This window comes from Lygodium microphyllum, chromosome 14, assembly GCF_053477565.2.
Source record: "Lygodium microphyllum isolate KBCC chromosome 14, Lygodium_microphyllum_v1.1.10, whole genome shotgun sequence".
Lineage (NCBI taxonomy): Eukaryota > Viridiplantae > Streptophyta > Polypodiopsida > Schizaeales > Lygodiaceae > Lygodium > Lygodium microphyllum.
In genome coordinates this window covers 22,815,389-22,836,705 of record NC_141148.1, presented here as the reverse complement: position 1 = coordinate 22,836,705, position 21,317 = coordinate 22,815,389, and the positions used below count along the sequence as shown (strand labels likewise).

The following is a 21,317-nucleotide window of genomic DNA, read 5'->3' as shown; positions in this document are numbered from 1 at the left end:
TGGCACGGAACCCAGTGTTTCATGCCCGCACGAAACACATTGAGATCCATTATCACTTTGTCAGAGAGAGGCTACATGCAAGTGATATCAGCCTTGTCTATTGTCCTACCACCAGTAATGTGGCAGACATCTTTACCAAAGCTCTTCCTCGTGACAAATTTGAAGCATTTCGCGATGCTTTAAATTTGATATCCTTTGGTGGCGGACGATCCTTGTACTGTTGATCACTCTTCACTCCAGGGGGGTTTGTTGGGTATTTGACTCACGCCTCACTTACGCCTACGCTCATATGGGAGTGTCGGTGATCAGTAGGACACTAGGGCACTTTTTACTCTCGGTAGGAGAGGTTTTTTCCCCCAGACTTATAGTCTTATTGTCGTATTCTTATGTGTTTATGTTACACACTTATGGGCACTTAGTGTGTGTCGGGTGTGAACACCCCCTATAACCCTAAGGTTTAAGGGTTGTACTTTGTACTTTCTAGTGACACTCTTTCAGTCAATTGGATTGGGTGTCGTGCTTCACTCTGTCTCTCTCACTCTCACACTATCTACTGCACTCTTAGCTGCACCTCGATCCTTCCATCTCACATTCGTTGATCAGGCAGCGGAGGTCTTGGCCCTTGATATGGAGGAGAATGAGATGGTACTATACTTTGATTCTGAACATATTAAGCTAGTTGTCAAGTGAGTATGTTCAAACCCCATTATCATTATGATTTACATTTAGGCAAGTTATTGTTTTATGATCACAAGTTGGTGCATGTTGTTCCATGGAGGCTAATGGCTGACTTTACAAACCTACTCAAGCAAGAATGCTTGGTTTGGATGGACACTATGGGCTTTCAAGTTGTGTATTGGTCTCTTTTGACCGATGCCATGGCTAAGATTGGCAAGGTGTCGATTCCTCCTAGTACACATTCCATCAAAACAAATAGAATGTGCATGCTTTGGGATACTTCTCGGAAGCGTCCTACTTGGTTGCATGTTAATTCTCCGGGCATGCATTCTTTGTGATTTTGTTTGAAATGGGGAGCTTTTGTGGGACACTCTTTTACTTCTAGCCAACTAGGCCATTTTATGGCAAAGTGTTCCGAAAAGAGAGATGAGACTTGTCACGTGGATGATGCTCCTTCTATGCGATAGGATGATCCCTGCTTGAATATGCATATGGATACTCTGCTAGTGAGGGGAGATATAGATAAAGGGAAACAACGTGTTTTTTCCTTGTCTTATGATGCTTATGGTTGGGACAAGATGCATTCCAAGAAGGGTAAAAAGATTGATGATTTCTTGCACAGTGGATCCTTGGTTGACGGACAAAATACTTTGCCAAGTTGGAAGAGAAATTAGCCAAGTGTACCAGGGCCCTTTAACCTTAGTGGGTAAGATAGTTGTCCTCAAGAATATCTTAACTGCTGCAATGACATTTGTTGGCTCTTTGCTCTGTCGTGACAGAAGAGAGTGGCTATTCTGTGATTTCTTGTGGTTTTAGAAGAGCAGGAACTCAAGTTGGGTGGCAGGTCCTGCTCACGATATGGAAGATGGAAGCATTGGGATTGAATCCCTGCAAATCTGAGAGGCTTTGCTTTTCAGGAGGCTTACTGTGGACCAGCCATGGGTTGAATTGATGAGCATCGGGTGGCAAGTGCCCCTTTGAAAGACATTCTGGGCAATGTTCTCGAAGGAGTCTTGCTGGATTGGTGCACAGGATGTGAAAGGTGATGCGTCTTTGCCACTCAATGTTTGGATTAGTACACATGCTTATGACCCCCAATCACCCCAGTCCTGGATGGGGAAACTGAAAATCTCCTCTTCTGGGAATGCATCTAAGTTGCTCCAGCACGGAAACGAGTAAAGAAATGGCTGAAGGTGCCAACTGAAAGAGATGACATTAGTACGAAAGCTGCTCTTTGTGGAGACAAAGGAAACCTGGATGGAGAAAGTTGGAAGCTGGTCAATATCCTTCAAGCCCTAACCCTGAAGTTTAATTGCAAGAAGAGTTGTGTTGTAGTTTTTGGACGGAAAGGAAAGAACGCTCCCATGGATGACATCTCTAGCCTCTATCGTGACTATTTGGCAGTTTTTGGAAATCTCAGCCCCAAGTTGATGGATTTGTAAGCTCTTTTTTAAACAGGTAGCTAATATTGGCTGCTAGGTGGTTTGCCTTGATGCATTTGACCAATGGGTAAGTTTTACTTTATCTGGTTAACATAATACCAACTGCGTTCTTGAAAAAAAGATAGCACATCTGAGTTCCACCCTTGTTACAATACATATTAGGTGTATTGGATTTTATTTTACAAGTTTGTTATTCAAAGAAGAGGTGTAGACTCCCTGTACATTTACCACCTAGGGATGGTGTTAGATATTAGTATTAATATAGATATGGCACTGAACTCGAACACAAAGACTAAAAGTGTTAACCTCAGCACAAGAAGAAAGTGGAAAAAAGTGGAAAAGTGCAAGTCGGATGACCACCCAAGGGAAAGAGGGCATGTATATAAGCCAAAAAGTTAATGGAAACTCTCATTCTTGGTGTGTGGCAAAAAGCTTCTTCTTCTTCTTCTCTTCTTCTTGCCTTCTCATGTTTGCTTGAGTGAGGGAGTGAGTGTGTGAGAGTGAGGGATCGAGGAGAAGAAACTCCCCATCTCCTCTCTTCGTCTTCTTCTCTCCTCTTCTCTTCTCGTCTCACATGGGTATGGAGGATGGAGCTTGACGGAGAGGGAGTGAGGTTGCTCGAGCTTGCATCGAGGATTGTGGAGCTACCGGTGTGCACGGGAGAGGAGGGTACTTGATTGGGCATCAAGGTAAGCTCATTACACCCCATGGGTAGGGAGAGCGCGTCAGCTATGTGAGAGGTAGCCATGGCATCTCGGCTTGAAACGCTTGACCAATAAGTGGTCCGTATGTCTCGGGGGTTGAGCAAGAGAGCTCCCTTCAAAAAGCCTTCCAATGCAATCCACATGTTAAGTGAGGTTTCAAATATACATGTCCTCATGACACTTGCCTTTGTTCTTTGCATTTTGCTCCAACCAATTATTTTCTCTAGTTTTTAGTATGTCAGTCCTGTCTAGGACAGAAAACTCTACTAAGATATTTATATTTCGATATAATGGATGTTTCCATGAGTTCAATTGCCATTTCACTGTAGATTTCTGCTCAAAGATAGTGCTTTGCTGATTATTGTCTCTAGTTTCTAGTATGTCAGTCCTGGCTAGGACAGAAAACTCTACTAAGATATTTATATTTCGATATAATGGATGTTTCCATGAATTCAATTGCCATTTCACTGTAGATTTCTGCCCAAAGATAGTGCTCTGCTGTAACAAAAACAGTTACAGCCCTGGTGTCACACATAGGATTGCAAAGAGTGTCATGTTTGAAATTGTTGCACAACAGTGTGTTGAACTTCAAAGCTATGTTTGCGCACTGAAGGATTGCAAGAAAAGTTTTTATTGTGTCTAGCATGCATGCAGTGTGTATGCGTTTACATAAAGCTTGAAGTGGCTGTCAGAGAGTTTTCCAAGTAAAACTAAGTTCTGAAATGCCTAACATCTTGCTGTTTTGTTTATGTTTTGTAGGGCCCTGTCTTGGGGATTAACATCTTCATTGCAAAACATCTCTGAAAATAGTTTGCAATATGCAAATAATAATGCGTCCATGCTTGCCACCGTAAGAGGCCATTGATGCAACTTTCATCTTTTTTTGTTGCGCATGTGCAGACAATTTAAAGAAACTACTGTTTTAATAAAGTTACAGAAATCCAGAACACGAGGGCCTTCATTCTATCTTTTCTGTATGAAATCCCACTACTTAAATTGAAATGGAAAAGGGGCATCATTGTTCGATAACTCCATGGCTATCTGCTCAAGACCAATAAAATAACCAATCTGGCAAATCATGTGTGGAGTCCCTAAGTGACAGAAGGTGTGAGCCCTGAGACTCCTAGGCATACAGGAAGGCATGTTGCCTCCTGCTCATGCAGTCATTTAACCTTCCTGCAGTGTTTCCCATCTACCTCTGACAGAAATTTTCTCCGTCCATATATGGGTGAGGGTCTCTGAAATATATCTATGTTGCTGCTCTATAGCCTCACTGCATCTGACTGTCCAGACATGTCAAGCTGCCATTGATCTTGCATCTATGGCAGTGGCCTGCAGTCTTTGAGAAAAGTCAGGAGTGGGGATAATAAAGTTGCTGATCTGATATCTGATAGGCTATGCTCCCCTGCAAGTCCTTCTATCAACAAGCAGGCCTTTGTCCTTGACACATAGCACCACTGTTCATGGATTACCAGCCTCAGGAGAATCCAAATACATTGTCTCCATGTTTCCTCTACAGACAGCCCTGCATCTCAAACAAGCTACTGGGCACTGCCAAATCCCAACCAATTGCCTTTCTGACTAACCCTTATGCATCAATAGTCATAGAAAGAGTGAGAACTTTCTGGGCCTAAAACTTTCGTCTGAACTTTTTGAGAAATCTATTTCCAAAGGCTTAGAAATTCATGTCTGAACTAGTGCTGATTTGCTACAAGGATCATCCTGATCCTACTCATCTATATCCTCCTCCCAACCAAACAGTGTACTGGAAAAGTGTTCAAAGCTCTATACTGAAAGGGGTCTCTCTAAGTGGACCCCACTTGAGCCTTTGTAGAGGTTCTTCTTATATGCCTTAGATCTCCACCCTGCCTGTCACCTGATGCCTGCTTTTTATTCTAGCCATTTGTTTTGTCTGTCAACTCGTGTCTTCCTGCTTGCAGTCTGGTGCTGTAATTGCATCTTTTGAGCTCTTTCCCAAGGACTTCAGCTGATTTTTTAGAATTTACATGGCCCAAAAGCAATAAATCCCCATCACCTTTTTTGACATTTCTTATTAAACTGTTGCCGTGAACCATGTTTTCCAGACATCTATATCAGCCTAGACAGCTCTCTTTGTGATCTGCACATCATAGATGATGTATTCACCTAGGCTACAATGACATTATCAAGAGGATTTGGTGGGAGGACAATGTTTTGTTTCCCCCTTACTTAGCAGTGTTCATAGCCAATACTTATATGTGGCATGTCTCTTATGTTTGTCAGGATGTTTGCTTCCACCTTACATGTTTCTTTTCTTTGTGAGGAGTCTTGATTCCACCTTACATGTTTCTTTTCTTTGTGAAGGCTATGAGGTTTCTTACTGCTCATTCCATTTGGCCTTGGCCTATCAGGACTGTGGCTGCCCATTTAGATCCTTAAGGAATTTGTGGATGTGGTGAAGTTGACGTAAAAATTTACCACAAACCAAATTATAGTAATTAGACCACTTTTCAGAGGCTGCCTGCATAGTCTCATGGAACCCAAACTAATTGTTGTAAATCTGATTTTTTTGGAGCTCCTTCACATTAGCACCGCTCTTGCACCAAGCCTTTGATGGGTCCTATAGAGGCACCCCATAGGAATATATGGGCCATCACATTGGCATTGGTATTACCCCAAAGAAGTTGATTGCACTTATCCTTCACAACATGCACTGCTAGCTTCTCTACTGGAGAATTGCACAGATCTCCATCACAGGGGACTAGATCACTGTATGGTAGCTCAACACATGCAGGTTGTGTTCCCAGTCATAAGTGCATGATATGGAGTCTCTTGTGCGCCCAAGAAGATGGAAGCCCTGCACGAGCAAAGGTTGCATGGGATGTCATGATGTTCTCAGGGAGGCTTCGGTGTCATGGAATGAAGTCCATGTTGGCCAATATAGTTTGTAATTTTTAGCTAGGAGGTGTGACTGGAAAGATTGCTAGCCTGTGGTTTGCATTTTCCATTATGTTTCATAAAATGGTGACCCTTGTGAGTCTTTCGATACAGTGGACTTTCTCTCCAGCTGGCTTCATAGCACTGCCAAGTTTCAACTTACTCCTTAGCTTGCTTCTTAGTAAAGATGCGTCAAGCATAGTCTGATTCTAGACATGCCCTGTTCAAGCATCCACCTTCATCCATACCAGAAATACAAATGCAATAATTATGAGCTATTCTGCTGAAGTAGTAATACCGGTTTCCAATAGCTCAGGGTCTATGCAAGCGGATGGTGACTGGTTTTGAGGCAGCCATACTACTCATCATACATTTCCACACTTAGCAGATACTTAGATATTAGGCATTGATGGTAGCACTAGAGCAGTCATGGTCTGGGCTCCTTAGGAGGATGGTCTTTTGCATTGCCTCCAGTGCTCAGTAGAGTGTTTCCATGGGCATACCTTTTTGGGGGTCAGAATTGTGGGTGGTTATGCATGGCAGTGTATATTAAACCTACTGGTTCTAGTTCTTTTGGTCATTCTTGGCAATTAATAGTTTGGGGCCAGCGGCCTCTCTGACACTTGCAGTCTGTTCCTGGTGAGTTACATTGGCATGTACCTCCCATTCCCACCCAGACATTCTTTCACGACATCACTTAGCTAGGGAGGAGGTTTCTTTCTTAGTCTGCTACTAGAAAATCAACAAAGGTTTAGTTCTAATTTTCAAAGGACTTGACGACATATGTTTCGTAGATAGTTTTGATAGAAACCATAGCATCATTTTGACCCTGGTAAGTGTCTTTGGTTTTATGGTTGATAGATCACTGTAATTTTGCGGTGGGTATGAGGCCAACTACATCTTCTTCATCAACATGCATGGATGTTGGAGCCCTTTCAGCCACAAATTCTTTATCCACGCCATCAATTTTGCCAAAAATTGTAAATTTTTAAAGCTTCTCTTTATTTTATTTTTATGTTACCCCTGCATTTGTACTTTGGACAGCCACGGGTCCAAATACCAGCAATTTCCAACAAATTACTCAATATGTTTGGGGACTCCAATAAATGAAAACCCTAATTATCCCATGTAGGCATACGTGATGAAGCATGTCTTAGTTGCCAAGCAGCTTTGGGGTTATGTATATGGTTCAAAAGTCAGGCTTACAAGCCCGGCTACACAAAATGCTATGAGTTCTGCCGCATAATTCAGTTCCCTCAGTGCAGATATTCTGGAGCACCAGCTAAGAGGCTTGCCACTACTTATAGGTTTGTCTAACAGCTCAGCAAATATGTTATGAGCTATTTTCTTGGATATACGTACCTGCAAAGCAGTAGCTTGGCTTGTGGATTCAGGTAGTGCCTGACAACTTGTCTTCTTCAATCCAGGCCTCTACATATGCTATTACATGTGTTCCCACCCTAGCATTTCCCCTTGCTAGCAGCCAGTTGAGATTGGAGATCATACTGCTTGGCATATATTGACAGCATGATGTTGAAGGTCTCATCAATTCATGGCAGATACACTGCATCATGTGCTTAGTGGTCATTGGGACAGACCACATGGACCTTCAATTGTAACAAGATGTCACTATGACGCTTACATAAATGCCTGGTTGCAATTACACTGCATCATGTGCTCACTGGTCCACATGGATCTCCAAATGCAACAAGATGTCACTACTAGGCTTACATGGATACCTGGTTATTTGTTCCTTTTTGTCATAGAATCATAGATTGCTTGCATGGCATTATTTGGTGCCCTCATGGCTCTCCCCTCTACTTGATGCATGAAAGACTCCTCATAGAGTGGCCAGCCAGGGGTATCATTCTCTCAATCTCCACTTTGTTGTATGCCCATAGTTTCATTTTAACTAATACTTTGTTCAGCCAGCCTGGAGTGTACTACTTCAGACTCTCTTCTTGTTTACTAACTAAAAGAACAACAGTTTCAAAGAAAAAATGATGATGATTTTAGGGAAGACAAAAAGTACTATTTAGTCCCAAATTGACCAGAAGGAAAGAGACTCGATTGCCACTCAAAATAGTATAGAGTGCCCAACAGCACATCGAAGATTCTACACAATCATCTGGTGTACCATGATGCTGTCCGATGATCTACAGGAGTATGGAAGATCTATTATTGGGAACTAGCAAGCAGAATATTTGATAATTTGCACATGGTCTAAATAGGAAATGTCCTCCCAATTTGACAAAGGGGGAAGAGAACTGAGGAGGTAAGACCTTGCCATGCCAAAATACTTGCAATGGCTTCCTCTGCAAAATGATAGAATTCTTTGTGATGGGAATCTGTATGATGACTTTGTATTGATACAATCTTATGTGGCTTACATCATCTGTTGTATAAACCTGACCTTGATCAAGGGGGTGCCTCTCCCTCACTTTCTCATTTGCTGCTTCTCTTGTGCCACTACTGCTCTCCCTCTTGGACTACTAGACCTGCACTTATTCTTGTTTTGGGTCCCACTCTGGGGGGCATGTGTGCCCCTTTGAGCTTTTTGGATTCTACTGGCTCCTCTCCTACTTTTATGTATTTATACAAGACACGAAAACATAGGAGGCCCAAAGTGGCTGATCCAACCGTCCTAGATAGCAAACCTATAGTGGACAGCTTGGCTGATGTCCTGCTCGGTTATAGTGCTCCAAGCAAGAGATCACCATCCATTCAATACAGCTAACAGAGTTTTCAGATATATTCAATACTGCATGATCTACAAAGTGATACGTTCTTGAAATTTGAATTTAGTTCTACAAGGGACGTTCTTAATGCTGATCTAAGGCACAACAGCCAATGTGCACATGTACATCATTATTGCGTCCCCTTGAATAATATGGTACGTAAATAGGGAGTGGCACATGGAGAAGTCTTTAGCTTCAGAAATCAAGGTAAATGAAGCTCCTACTGATGCAGGGTGTTGCATTTTTGCTTTGTTTGTGGTGGAGCTTGAGCAGGTTGAACCTCTAAAACTACACTTGTCTTTTCACTGTTTGTGATTGTGTATGATATGGAATTCCTGTTATATCAAAAGCTTTCATTGTGCAGAGAAGTAACATACATTTTCACAGAAAGTGTGTCCGTGTTGATGAGAATTTTTCGTTCTTGTGATGAAAATGCAAATAATCTCTTTATGGCGAAAATATCTCTGGTCTGATTAGCCTTAAAGCATACCATGTTCTGCAGTCTTTGAGAGGAACACTACTCTTGTTGGGATATTCTTGTACGGTACTATCGAGTTTTACTTTAGTAGGGCTTCTAGGCCTTGCCTTGCAACTGTCCTCAAATGAAGACAAAGGGTAAGCTAATTGTGTGTCATTGTGTAAGCTTATTGCAAACAAGTTTGTAGAGCCTAGTAGACTAGTTCTAATGTTGAATCATTCTGTTATGCAGTCTCTGAGAGGAACACGACTCTTGATGACGAGTTCCTGTATGGTACTGTGGACTTTTGCTTTAGTGGGTTTTCTAGGCCTTGCATGGCAATCAGTATCAAGTGAATACAGAAGGTAAACGAATTGTGTGTCATTTTGTAAGCTTATAGCAAACAAAATTCTAAAGTCTAGTCCACTATGCTTAATGTTGAAGCATTCTGATGGGCATTGCTCAGTTATTAGGAATCAAATTGTTTGGGCTTGAGCAAAAGCTTACTTTGTAACGCAACTAGTGCTTATTTAAAGAATACTACTTGATTTCTGTTGGTTGCATTTCTATAATTGATCCTATCGTATCAGCATGTGATCTTATAGATCACCCAGCATGTAATGGATTTTTCCCAACATCCTTCTGTGCATTTCCAAAATTGGAGCAGTCAATCAGGTGATAAACTCTTTGGGGTATGACACTTTAAGTACCAGTGGTAGCTATTCATACATGATGCCAAAACATTGCTATGGGTTCAATCAATATTCTGGGATCCTTATCACATATTGATTTCCAGCATCATCTTGATCAAGCTTACACAGTGTTGCAACATCAGTTCACCACTCAATGCACTCTATTGAACCTTCCAATTATCCAAATAGACATCCACTTTTGTTGAAAGAAGATTCCATTTCTTTGATTTTTGGTATTGATCTGACTTGGGTTTTCTTTCTGATAATTGTTCATAGATCACATTAAATCTTGTCTCACAATTACCCTAACTTTAAGTTATACATAAATATATGACTTGCTTGTGTGTATTCCACGTCCTGTAATTAACAAAATCACAATCATTGTAAGCACGCAACACATCAAGGTCTCATGCTTGTCAACCTATGCTTCCATTTGCAGCTTAACACATGCATTCACTTTTTAAAAAAATAAATAAATTGTGCCCTATGATGCAAATTTGGTGGTAGGGTTTCTTGTAAGATTCCCCTATCCATACATAATTGGGACTGGGTTCTAGGCCAAGGGCCTTCTTAAGGAGTTCATTACATAGTAATCTAAGACAACCATCTTCTAGCTTCGTGTACAAGTCCCATCCTGTCTCTGCATTTGTCCCAGCCCTGTCCCCATGTTAGAGCCCCCCTCCTATGGCAATCCCCGTTCCCCTTTTTGTCCCCAAAACATGCCCCATGTTACCATGGTTCATCACAACTGGTAACTGATCTTGGCACTCGGTCCTTTAGCCTTGACTAGCTGCAGCAGGATATAATTTAACTTTGACAATATTTTTTGACTAGCTTGGGCCATGCATACGTAAAAATCTCTCTACTTGGTCATTTTAGTCATTCTTGCTAGAAGTAATGGGCTAAAGTGACTTTTTCTTTCAGGGAAGTATATCATTTGGGGTTTTGCATGGTCTTGGCGGAAGTAGAGGAATTTAGAGGAACTTCATTAATCTGTTAGCTCACATTTCCCCTTTCTTATTTCTTTTCTTTCTCAGCTTGGGCAGCCATGGCCAAGTTCTTGTTCTCAAACCCATGTCCCTTCTCAATACATGAACACATGAATCTCTGCAGCTTGTAGCAGCATTGGACAACACATCGAGTAAAAGTTGGGATTAATATGATGTGGAGAAAGGCAGGCTTAACAGAATAAGGAGGACCGAGTTTTTGAGAATTGGCTATGCTCAAGAGCATTGGGTAGTGGGAATACAATAGTCAAGGCTTCTTTTCTGATTTGAGATGTGAATGCGTGACTGATTGGAATCAAGTTATAAATGGGTTTGGAAATGTATATGAGAAGCAATGCAATGTGGAAGCATTCTTGGATGTATACATTGGAAGCACCACTAGTTCCATGAGTGGATAGTTGTCTATGCATGTAAGGAACTGCCTATTTACACATTCAGGAATTTAAGGACAAGAAGGATTTGCAATTTTGCTCAGCTGTCTCAGCCCTTTCGTTATTGGTGGAGCTATTAGAACCTTACCTATCACTTTTACTATCATTTTGGAGGAGGTATACATGGTCATACATATATGCAGGAATTCTGGACAGCATATAGTAAAATACCAGATCCACTCTTGGTCCTATTTGGAACCCCTTGAGGTGTAGGCCCAACCCTTAGACATCAGTTGAGGGGTTCTTTGCATCTATAAGAGTTGCATACATCCAGAATTTTATGGAAAGCACACAGCTCAACTCTCATGACTCTATATGGGCCTTCCTATGAGAAAGCAGTGGCTCTTTGTGCATCACAGTGAGAGGGACTTGGGAGACACTTGCTATGAGGATGATGGCAGTTATGACTGAGTGTAATGATGCTAGTCCTGAGAGAGGTTGACCAGACTATGAATATGACACTGGCCAGCTTGATTACTCAGAGGATTATGCACATCAGGATAATGACACTAAGCAGTTCATGTAGGGACTAAGGCAGCAGGGAGTACACCTACTCTTAGTAGGGACGTGAGGATGAGGAGAGGGCTGACATGTGTGAGGGGGGTTACAATGGTGCTAGTCCATGTAGAGCTCACCTGATTGATGAGCATGATTATGGATAGCATTGTGGCTCAGTGTTTTCTTATAGGAGGAGGCTACCCATAGACCATGTAGGGACTATCTTGACCCCTATTGGGAGACCCACAATCATACTCCTGCTATCACATTATCCGTATGAGGAGGATGCCAGATGTTGGGGGTAAAGGTGCCTCTGCCTAGCCGCTCATGTATTACTACACTGATAGTACCCGCACGTGCACACTGCAGGCGGTAGGCGCCCATCATTGTCACTTCATTTTTTATTCTTTTAGTGATATTTGAATAAAAGGAAGGCCGGTTACACATTGTGAACTGTTGGAGTTCCCACATTGTGTGTGTCTCTCTCTCTTGCTCTTGATTCTTTCACCATAGCTCTTACTCCCGCTCGTGCTTCCACTTCACGGCTCACCTCCCTTCAACTGGTATTAGAGCCTTCTTCTTCGCGAGCTCGAGCTTGGTCCGGCACACTTTCAACTTCCATTTGAATACCTATAGTAGTCATCTCTTTGTTGGTTGCATTCTTCTTGGGCACTCTTTGAGCCTTCTCGAGTAAGTTGGAGCAGCCCCCATAGCCCTCACCTTGCTGGTGCAGCATCACATTGTAGAAAACATGTCCTTTTTTTAGTAGCAGCTCACGTTTTTCATCTCCTACAGCATATCTTCTTCATTGGGCAGCTATACAAGCAGTTATACCTTGGTTTTGATGCTTGGCATTGATCCTTCTACTCTTGGCATTCTATTTGAGCTCTAAGCTTCAGTTTTGGGCGGCTATAACAGTTCATAGATTGTCATAAAATAAGGCAGCACTTATCTTTGATGTCAACACTCATTGCCATTGGTTAGATGATGCCCGGTTATGCCCGGTTGATGCTTATATTCGGGGATGCTATGTCATTGCTTGGAGTTGATTTTGGACTGATTTAACCACTTCTTTTTTTTTTTGCAAGTAAAATGTGGCTAATTATATTACTCAAAAAGCTGATTACAACAGAGTGCTCATGCTCAACAGACTAGTTGGAGTTGAAGCAGAGTCACCAGTACATCATGTATACAAGCCTCTCAAGGCGGTCTAGGGGGGAACCAGTTCATTTACTTTGTTTTGGTTGAGGTTTGCTAGTTGGAAATACAGGGCAGAACTCTATTTGATGCTTCTATGGTCAGCTTTGTTGGTCTTGTGATGTCGGGTTATGTTGAAGTGATGTCTACATGTATGGAATGCTATGCCCATGTTATGGGTTGGATTTGGAGCTGATTTTGGTACTGAAATAGCTTGGTTTGACAATGTATTCATTGCTGTATACAGCAGGGCTGAACTTCTTTTAACAGGGATTTTATGTGCCTATTGCTTCTGGCTATGATTCGGGTGTTCTATATGCACTCTTGATGTGTACTATCGATGCTACTACATTGGTATATCATATGCCCACGATTTGAGGTGGCTTTGACCTTCATTTGAGGATTGATTTACTCAATTTTGACAGTGAATTTATTGTTGTAATAACCAGGGCTGAAGCCTATTTGGTGAGTGTATGCTCTACCTATTGGTCATGGGTGCTTCTCGGGTGACTCATATGACTACATCGATGTATACGGAGGTTGGCACATGTCTTGTATTGCTCCGAAATGCCTTTTGAGCTTCGATTAAGCTCCGTCTTGGTTGGCATTTGATTGACATTGATCTACAGTGGCATGCTTTGTGACAGTAATTATGGCTATGGTCTATGCTTGACCCTTCGGTACATGCTTTGATGTATATGTCAGAAATACATGCTCCTTACATTGTGTGTGTTTGATTGTCACTTGGAGCTTCGATTAGGTGTTCATTTGCATACTTTGGAGCTCTTAGATGCTTATTTGTGTTGTCAAAGATTTGACATTGACTGTTACATGATGTACTGGATGTTATAGGTGATGCTTGAGTGATCCCTTACTCTGGATGCTCCGTTGATATACGGTTTTGGCTCCATGATGCCTTATGCATTCACATGCTATCTTTGAGCTTGGTTGCTCGATTGATATCGATCTTTTTGCCAGTGGGAGCTTCATGCTATCTCTGGATATTGCAGAACTTGTGGTTTATGCAGTTGAGCTTCTTGAGCAGATGAGACTGGGATCTCTTACATGTCTATGCTCTTAATAGATACTCGTTTACGTTGGATGCTTTTGGGCTGATTTGATTCGTCTTCTCTTTGAGCATACACCGACCTTTGTCAGGTATTTGGGTGTTTAGTTTATGGTTTTTGGCTGCTACAGTGTTTGTTATATGCCCGCTTCAAGTAGGATGTGACTTGGCAGCCATACTTGACTTTGGATCACTGTTATTTCATTGTTTGCTCTCTTTTTCTCATAGCTGTGATTTATTACAGCAAGCTGTTTTATGTGGACTGTGATGTATTTACTAAGCTTAATCATGTCATTTTGATATACTTTTGGTATTATTTGGTGGATAGTTGGTTATTTTAGCAGTTTCTCTTATTTTCAACTTGTTTTGGTTGTGGTTTTGGCCTATTTACTGCTAATTACAGCAGGTTGTTTTCTTCATAGTTTGTCTTTGTTTGACTCATTATGGCTGGTCATCTCAAAGATACGGCTTTGTTTAACATTGCCAAGTTGAATGGCACTAACTATGGCTACTGGAAGTCTCAAATATAGCATGTTTTGGTACAAAAATTACAGATTAAGCCACTAAGAAGCAAATGTATTAAACCCGAGAATATGGATAATGATGATTGGGCTGATTTAGATACACTATGCAAGTCCACTATCATTTTATCACTCTCTGAAGAGGTCCACAATAATGTTATTGAAGATGAAGATCAGAGTGCAAGGAATCTATGGGGAAAGATTCAAGAACTTTACACAAAGTAGAGCCTTGCTTCAGAGATGTATTGGCTCAAAGAGTTGATGGATCTTTGCATGAAGGAGGGGACCCCATTGTCTGCTTACTTTAGCCAATTTCATTCTATCATGAAGAATCTGCTTCAACAGGGTATCGAGTTTTAGGATAATCTATATCCTTTGTTTCTACTTGGTACTTTACTTGAGTCTTGGGATGTATTTCGCACTGCGATTTGTACCAAGAAACTTAATGGGCTGAATTGAAAGATGTAGAGAATGCTCTTTTGACTGAAGAAATTAATAAGAAAAACAATGATGTTTCTTGCAGTTTATATGTTTTATCTGTTAGAGGTGACAGACGTGGTAAGAGAGATAATGGTCGTTATGGAAAGGACTCTCAGAAGTCCTGATCTAAGTCATGTGGACGTAGCAAGTTCCGTGGACGTAAGTCTGATCTTACATGCCATTATTATCGGAAAGTAGGACACATACGGCCACAGTGCTATAAGATGTGCGATGACAAGCGCTAAGAAAAGGAGAAAGAAAAAGTGCAAGAGAAATCCAATGATTGCAGCATTATACCTGCAAAGTCCAGTATAAAGATTGAGGAGATAAATGTCATGTGGCCTGAGGAGTCTGATGGTGACTACATCTTAGCAACCTCTTCATGTGATGCCTCTCAACTGATCGAGGCTCAATCTATGCATGAACAGTGTTGGCTCTTGGATTCGGGTGTGTCTTTTCATGTGACCCACTACCGCGAGTGGTTTCATACCTATCGCAGTGTATTTAGTACTGTGCACTTAGGTGATGATCGGCCTCTTGCTATTGTTGGCATTGGTGATGTGACTCTACAATTTTCCTTTGGTAGCACTTTTATTTTGCATAATGTACGCTATGTACCTGCACTGACTAAAAGCCTCATGTCTGCTAGGCAACTTGATAATGCAGGCTATCATATATGCTTTAGTGATTCTACATGGAAGATAACTCGTGGCAGGCTTGTTTTTGCAAGAGGTGTCAAGTTTGGCAGTCTCTATCCCTTGGTTGTATCTGGTACTATTGACCATGTTTTGTTAGTGGGTTCTATCCCACATGTATCTCTTTGGTATGCTCATCTTGGGCATATGTCGCTTAAGGGAATGAAAATGCTTAGTGCTTTAGCAGAGAATTAGTCTGGGCATAGGTGAAATGCCTAAGGACTGGTAACAGGGGTGAGTAAGTTTCACGTGCCTTTGAGCATGAATAGGACTATCCAAGAGAGGGTCCGCAATATGCTTAGCCAAGCAGGCTTAGTATAACATTTTTGGGTTGAGGCAGTCTCTACTGTCGTACATCTCATTAACAGGTCACCTTGCAATGGTATTGACTTCCAAGTTGCAGAGGAGGTATGGACAGGAAAGCCTTCCTCATATGCTCATTTGCATATCTTTGGATATAAGGCCTTCTGCCATGTGCCCAAGAACAAATGTAATAAACTGGATCTTAAAAGTGTGAAATGCATTTTTCTTGGCTATGGAGATACAGGTGAGATGGGATATCGTCTTTGGGATCTGCAGGTACGGAAAGTGATTTGTAACCATGATGTTGTGTTCCATGAGGATAAAATGCATATGCAGCTTGAGAAAGTTATTGAGATACAAAGGGTTATCTTTTAGGAGGAGCTTCCTGCTCCCACACAGCCAGCTAGACAGTCTATAATAGTAGCCAATCTTCATGGCCAGGATGTTCAACAGGATATTAGACAGGTGGCACAGCTTGCATTGAGGCATTCTACTAGAGATAGATGACTCCTGCTGACCGTTATGAGCCCTCCATAAAAGAGGGCTATGTAGTCTGAGATTGACTTTCGTTGTATAAGAATCATATGTGGGATTTGGTTTCTTTGCCTAGTGGCAAGAGAACTTTGCCTTGCAAGTAGATGTACAAGTTGAAAAGTACCCCTGGACACCCCAGGCCGGTATACAAGGCCAGATTAGTAGCAAAGGATTTTAAGCAAGAGCATGGTGTTGACTTTGATGAGGTCTTCTCTCTTGTGGTTAAGATGACCACCCACCGCTTAGTCTTGGCTTTGGGTGCACAGCTTGACTTGGACTTATATCAGTTGGATGTCAAGACGGTTTTCTTATATGGAGACATGCATGATGAGATATACATGGAGTAACCTAAGGGCTTTGCAGAGCCTGGCAAGAAATACCTAATGTGTAGATTAAGGAAGAGTCTTTATGGCTTGAAGTAGGCACCTAGGAAATGGTACCACAAATTTGGTGCATTCATATAGTCACAAGGTTACAACTGTAGTGCTATGGATTCGTGCTTGTACACGAAGAAAGCCCGTGACGGTTCATTACTGATTTTGGTACTCTATGTGGATGACATGCTTTTAGCAGGGAAAGCTCATGATAGGCTAGATGCTCTTAAGGCTCAGCTCAAGAAGAGCTTTGAGATAAAAGATTTGGGACATGCCTCTTATATACTTGGTATGCGCATTACACGTGACAGGTCTCAGAGACTATTCTATCTGTCATAGAAGGAGTATATCCATAAAGTCCTTGAGTGCTTCCATATACAGAATGCGAAGCCTATTGGCTGTCCATTGCCTTCTCATGTAAAGGTATTACAAGCCGATTGTCCATAGACAGATAAGCTGAGGGTTGAGATGATCAAGATTTCTTATGCATCCGCAGTGGGTAGTTTTATGTATGCCATGATAGCCACCCATCCAGATATTGCATTTGTAGTTGGTGTTGTGGTACGTTATATGGCTACACCTGGCAAGAGGCATTGGGATGCCATGAAGGGTATCATGAGGTACCTGAAGGACATTGTTGATATGTGCATATATTATGGTAGCCAGGATACAGGAGTTGTGGGATACACTGACCGTGACTATGCAGGACATGGAGAAGTAGGAAGCCCACTTCTGGCTATGTGTTCACTTTCGCTGGAGGTTTTGTTTCATGGATGTGCAAGGTGCAGAAATGCACAACCCTTTCTACTATAGAGGCCGAGTATGTTGCAGCCATTGAGGCTTGCAAAGAGGCCATTTGGTTGCTGACCGTGTTATTGCAAATGCTATCTCTGCACTGCATTCGAATTCTACGAGTGCTGTTCAGTTAGCCAAGAATCCAGTCTTTCATATGAAGACGAAACACATTGAGGTGAGGTATTACTTCATTCGTGAGGTCATTGAGGACAGGTCTATTGACTTTGTCAAGATCTCAACTGACCAAAATTCTGTAGACTTGCTTATGAAAAGCCTCTCTATAGAGCCCTTTGCCTTCCTTAGGAGGTTGATGGGCGTTGGATGAGATTGTATCTTTCCTTATGCTGTTATACCTATGTATATGTTGTATTGTCTTTTCTTTTTTCTTTCCACTCCTCATTGAGATAGATTCGCCTTTAAGTGGGAGGTTGTTAGGGGTAAAGGCGTCTCTGTCTAGCCGCCCATGTATTACTACACTGATAGTACCCGCGCCTGCACATTGCCGGCGGCGGGTGTCCATAATTGTCACTTCATTCTTTATTCTTTTAGTGACATTTGAATAAAGGGAAGGCCGGTCACACATTGTGATTGTTGGAGTTCTCACATTGTGTCTCTCTCTTCTCTCTTGCTCTTGCTCCTTCCACCATAGCTCTTACTCCCACTTATGCTTCCACTTCAAGGCTCACCTCCTTTCACCAAAGAGATGACAATGAGCACGCTTATAGGATCAATTAGAGATTGATAGGGGTAGCCGTGACTTTGATGCCTGTTTAGAGAGTGATGAGGATCACGGATAGAATCATGTAGGGAAGAATGTAGATGATCCTCTCTAGATAGGGATATAGATGTTGTTGTTGACTATGGTGAGAACTGTGCTTCTATTGGAGATGATGATGACACTTGCTTGTCAGGATTATGATACAAAGGAGTCCATGTGGGATTGTGAGCTTGAGCAGTAGTGATATCTGGATACGCGGAGCAATTATATGCAAGTATGGGCCTCTTGAGAGGACATGGATCCAAGGGATTGACCCTTCAAGGATAGCTTCTAAGCTGATTTCATAAAGAGAGCAGGCCACCAGAAAGACCATGGCATGACAGAAATTGCAGGGATGTTCTAAAGAGGAGGATAGAGAGCATATGTATGAAGAGGCCCTCTCTCTTAGATTTATGCTTGATAGTGAGCAGCTTATGATAGAGATCTCTCTTCATACCGAGATAGGGATTGGACTCAAGTGCATCAGGTTCAGGCAGTCGGTCATGTTAGGATTGATGCACCATTCTGGGATCAAGAGTAGTTTGCTGGACACCGAGCAGAGATGGAACACTTGCTTGAGACAAGAGGTCTCACAAGCATCTGAACTTATCTTTGGCCTTGGGCATGGTAGGTATTTCATTAGCAGTGTTGGACATGAGCAGCAGCTTCGAGCCTGCTAATCTCCAAAGGCTAAATGTGAACCTTCCAATCAGGGTCAAAAGAGTGGTTTTGAATGTTAATGTGAAAGTTTGGACCAAAGTTTGGGGCCGCCCTTTTCAATTTAAAATTTGGGCAGCCAAGTGATTATTACAATGATAAAAAATTAAGTATGGGTTTTTTACATGCAATTGAGGGAAGACAAACTTCCCATTTTTCATCTGTATCTTTCTCATTCAGTGCATGCAATCTGTGGAAGTCATTGCTGGCTGCAAGAAAGCTGAGACCTCATGGCTGTCAAAAACAGCACCACCATCATCTGGGGCAGCATTATGGCGTTGGATAGCTGCCTTGGGTCAGATCAGGGCTGGATTTCTCTTTCTATCTCATTTTCTGGCAAATAATGTTTCTGACCAGTGCTGATTAGAGTTGACATTGCATATGGATGTACACTGTACAGCTGTAATTGGGCATGCATGCAGTGTTATACGGAGACCTCTTGTATTGCCTCCTCTTGTCTCATGTCTTAGAGCTAATCTGGCAGTCCTAGAATGTACCACCGACATTCAATAGCTTCTCCTTTCTCGCTCCTCAATCTTTGAATGATTGTCTCCACACTCAGCTAGCCCCATACAACCTTCTCTCAGCTTTCATGGGCAAGTTTGCAAGTGGCAACTTTCCAATGGCAATTTTTAGAGTTAATTAATTAATTTTGAAATTTTTAATTTTGAAAATTAATCGATCATCCATTTGTACCTTGCTCATTAATTGGTCGGTGCCCATCCATATTTAATGTGCTAACCCCTTTGGAACTTTTAAGTTGTTTCAAACATTACTTGGCCTTAGACTAGCATTACCTTAATTGATGCCTAGTCCTAATGTCATCTTAGGACATTTGAAAGGCCTAGTTGATGTTTTAGGCCCAAACTGAGACTAGGCATCCACAAGTACCTATCCAGCATAACTTAATATAACTTTTGCTAATGTTACTCACTACATACTTTGGGTACTTAGGCCGTTACCATGACTTAATTGACTTGCACTTCACATTGCACAACTTTATATTGCCAAGGCTATGTCTGCGTGATGATAGAGGACCCTTGAATGCAAGTACTACTTGCATTAATCTAATATTTGTAACAAGAATTTGGCAAAATATCACACACTAATGATGACTAGGATGAGGAATAAGAATTCTTAGAGAAAAAGGCTACCATTGTGTGATAATGCATCTACTGATGATTAAAATGCAATGTAATAGCAAATTGCAAAATGCATTGGATGTTGGTGTCTCTCAGTTAAGAGAGATTGAAGAGGCATTGTTAAGAGCACAATTGATTAGTGTAGTGGTTACTTTAACGCAACTTTGAATCTTTGACTTGTTGAATTATGCAAGCTCTTGTTATGCCTAAGAGGAAAAGAAAGCATTCTCAATGTAAGATTCATGGCCAACTATCTCTTTCTATGCCTTTCAATTGAAGTTTCTAGACATTATATTTGCTTTGGGATTTCTATGATTCGTGTACTTGGATGTTTGTCGCGAGACCAAGTATCATACGTACAACTCAAATATACTGGACATGCTGATGGTAACGACAATGGCAAATGTTGCTTGGGTCATGTTCGTATGTGTTCAGTTTTGCCTTTTTGGATGCTTTATGAATCCAATCAAGGTTGCTTGCTATATTTTGAGAGGGGGGTTTGTCATGAGCATGTGAACTATTATGGACCTTGACCTTGGACATAATGGACATTGTATTAATAAAGTTGGACATGGGTGCAATCTTGCGAAATTTTAATTTCCAAAGATTAACATGAAAGTTATGGGCTTTTTTTTGGGGGGGGGGGGGGGGATTCTAACAATGGATATGTTTTTCTTAATACTTTTACCTTATCAAGTTTTATTTCTAACCTATGTTGTTTATGTATAGGTTTATATGCACGTGGACCACACTATAGATTGAGTGAAGAACAATAATGAAAAATGATTATGGGAACTTCCTTTCCCACTTTGACATTTTAAAAGAGAGAATGTATATATTTTGTTTCTTAGCGCAAAGCATATATAGATTGATTAATGCGTAAAATACAACATATCCTATATTTTCTTAATAGTTTTACCTTATCAAGTTTTACATTATCCTATATTTTCTTAATAGTTTTACCTTATCAAGTTTTATGTCTACTCTATATTGTTTATGTATAAGTTTATATACACATGCACACAACACATGACCTTTTTTCCATTTAAAAATTTCAAGATGAGAAAATGTACATGTTTTACTTCTTAGTATATATTTGACAAATGTGTAAAATGCAACATGCACATGTAAACACCATATATTCAAGTACTCTTAAATGTACACAAAAACTTA

The 21,317-nt window shown here is 41.3% G+C and overlaps 1 protein-coding gene across 1 annotated transcript in view; it reads left to right on the top strand.

The window, feature by feature from the left end:
* LOC148025413 (LOW protein: ammonium transporter 1-like protein) overlaps window positions 1-21,054 on the top strand; it is a 76,833-nt gene extending 55,779 nt beyond the window's left edge. The window contains exons 9-12 of the mRNA XM_087692537.1: window positions 3,584-3,674; window positions 8,981-9,093; window positions 9,188-9,300; window positions 20,874-21,054. Coding sequence (XP_087548663.1) covers window positions 3,584-3,674; window positions 8,981-9,093; window positions 9,188-9,194 — 211 coding nt within the window. The 3' untranslated portion in view covers window positions 9,195-9,300; window positions 20,874-21,054. The remainder of the gene's footprint in view (window positions 1-3,583; window positions 3,675-8,980; window positions 9,094-9,187; window positions 9,301-20,873) is intronic.
* The last annotated feature ends 263 nt before the right edge of the window (window positions 21,055-21,317 follow it).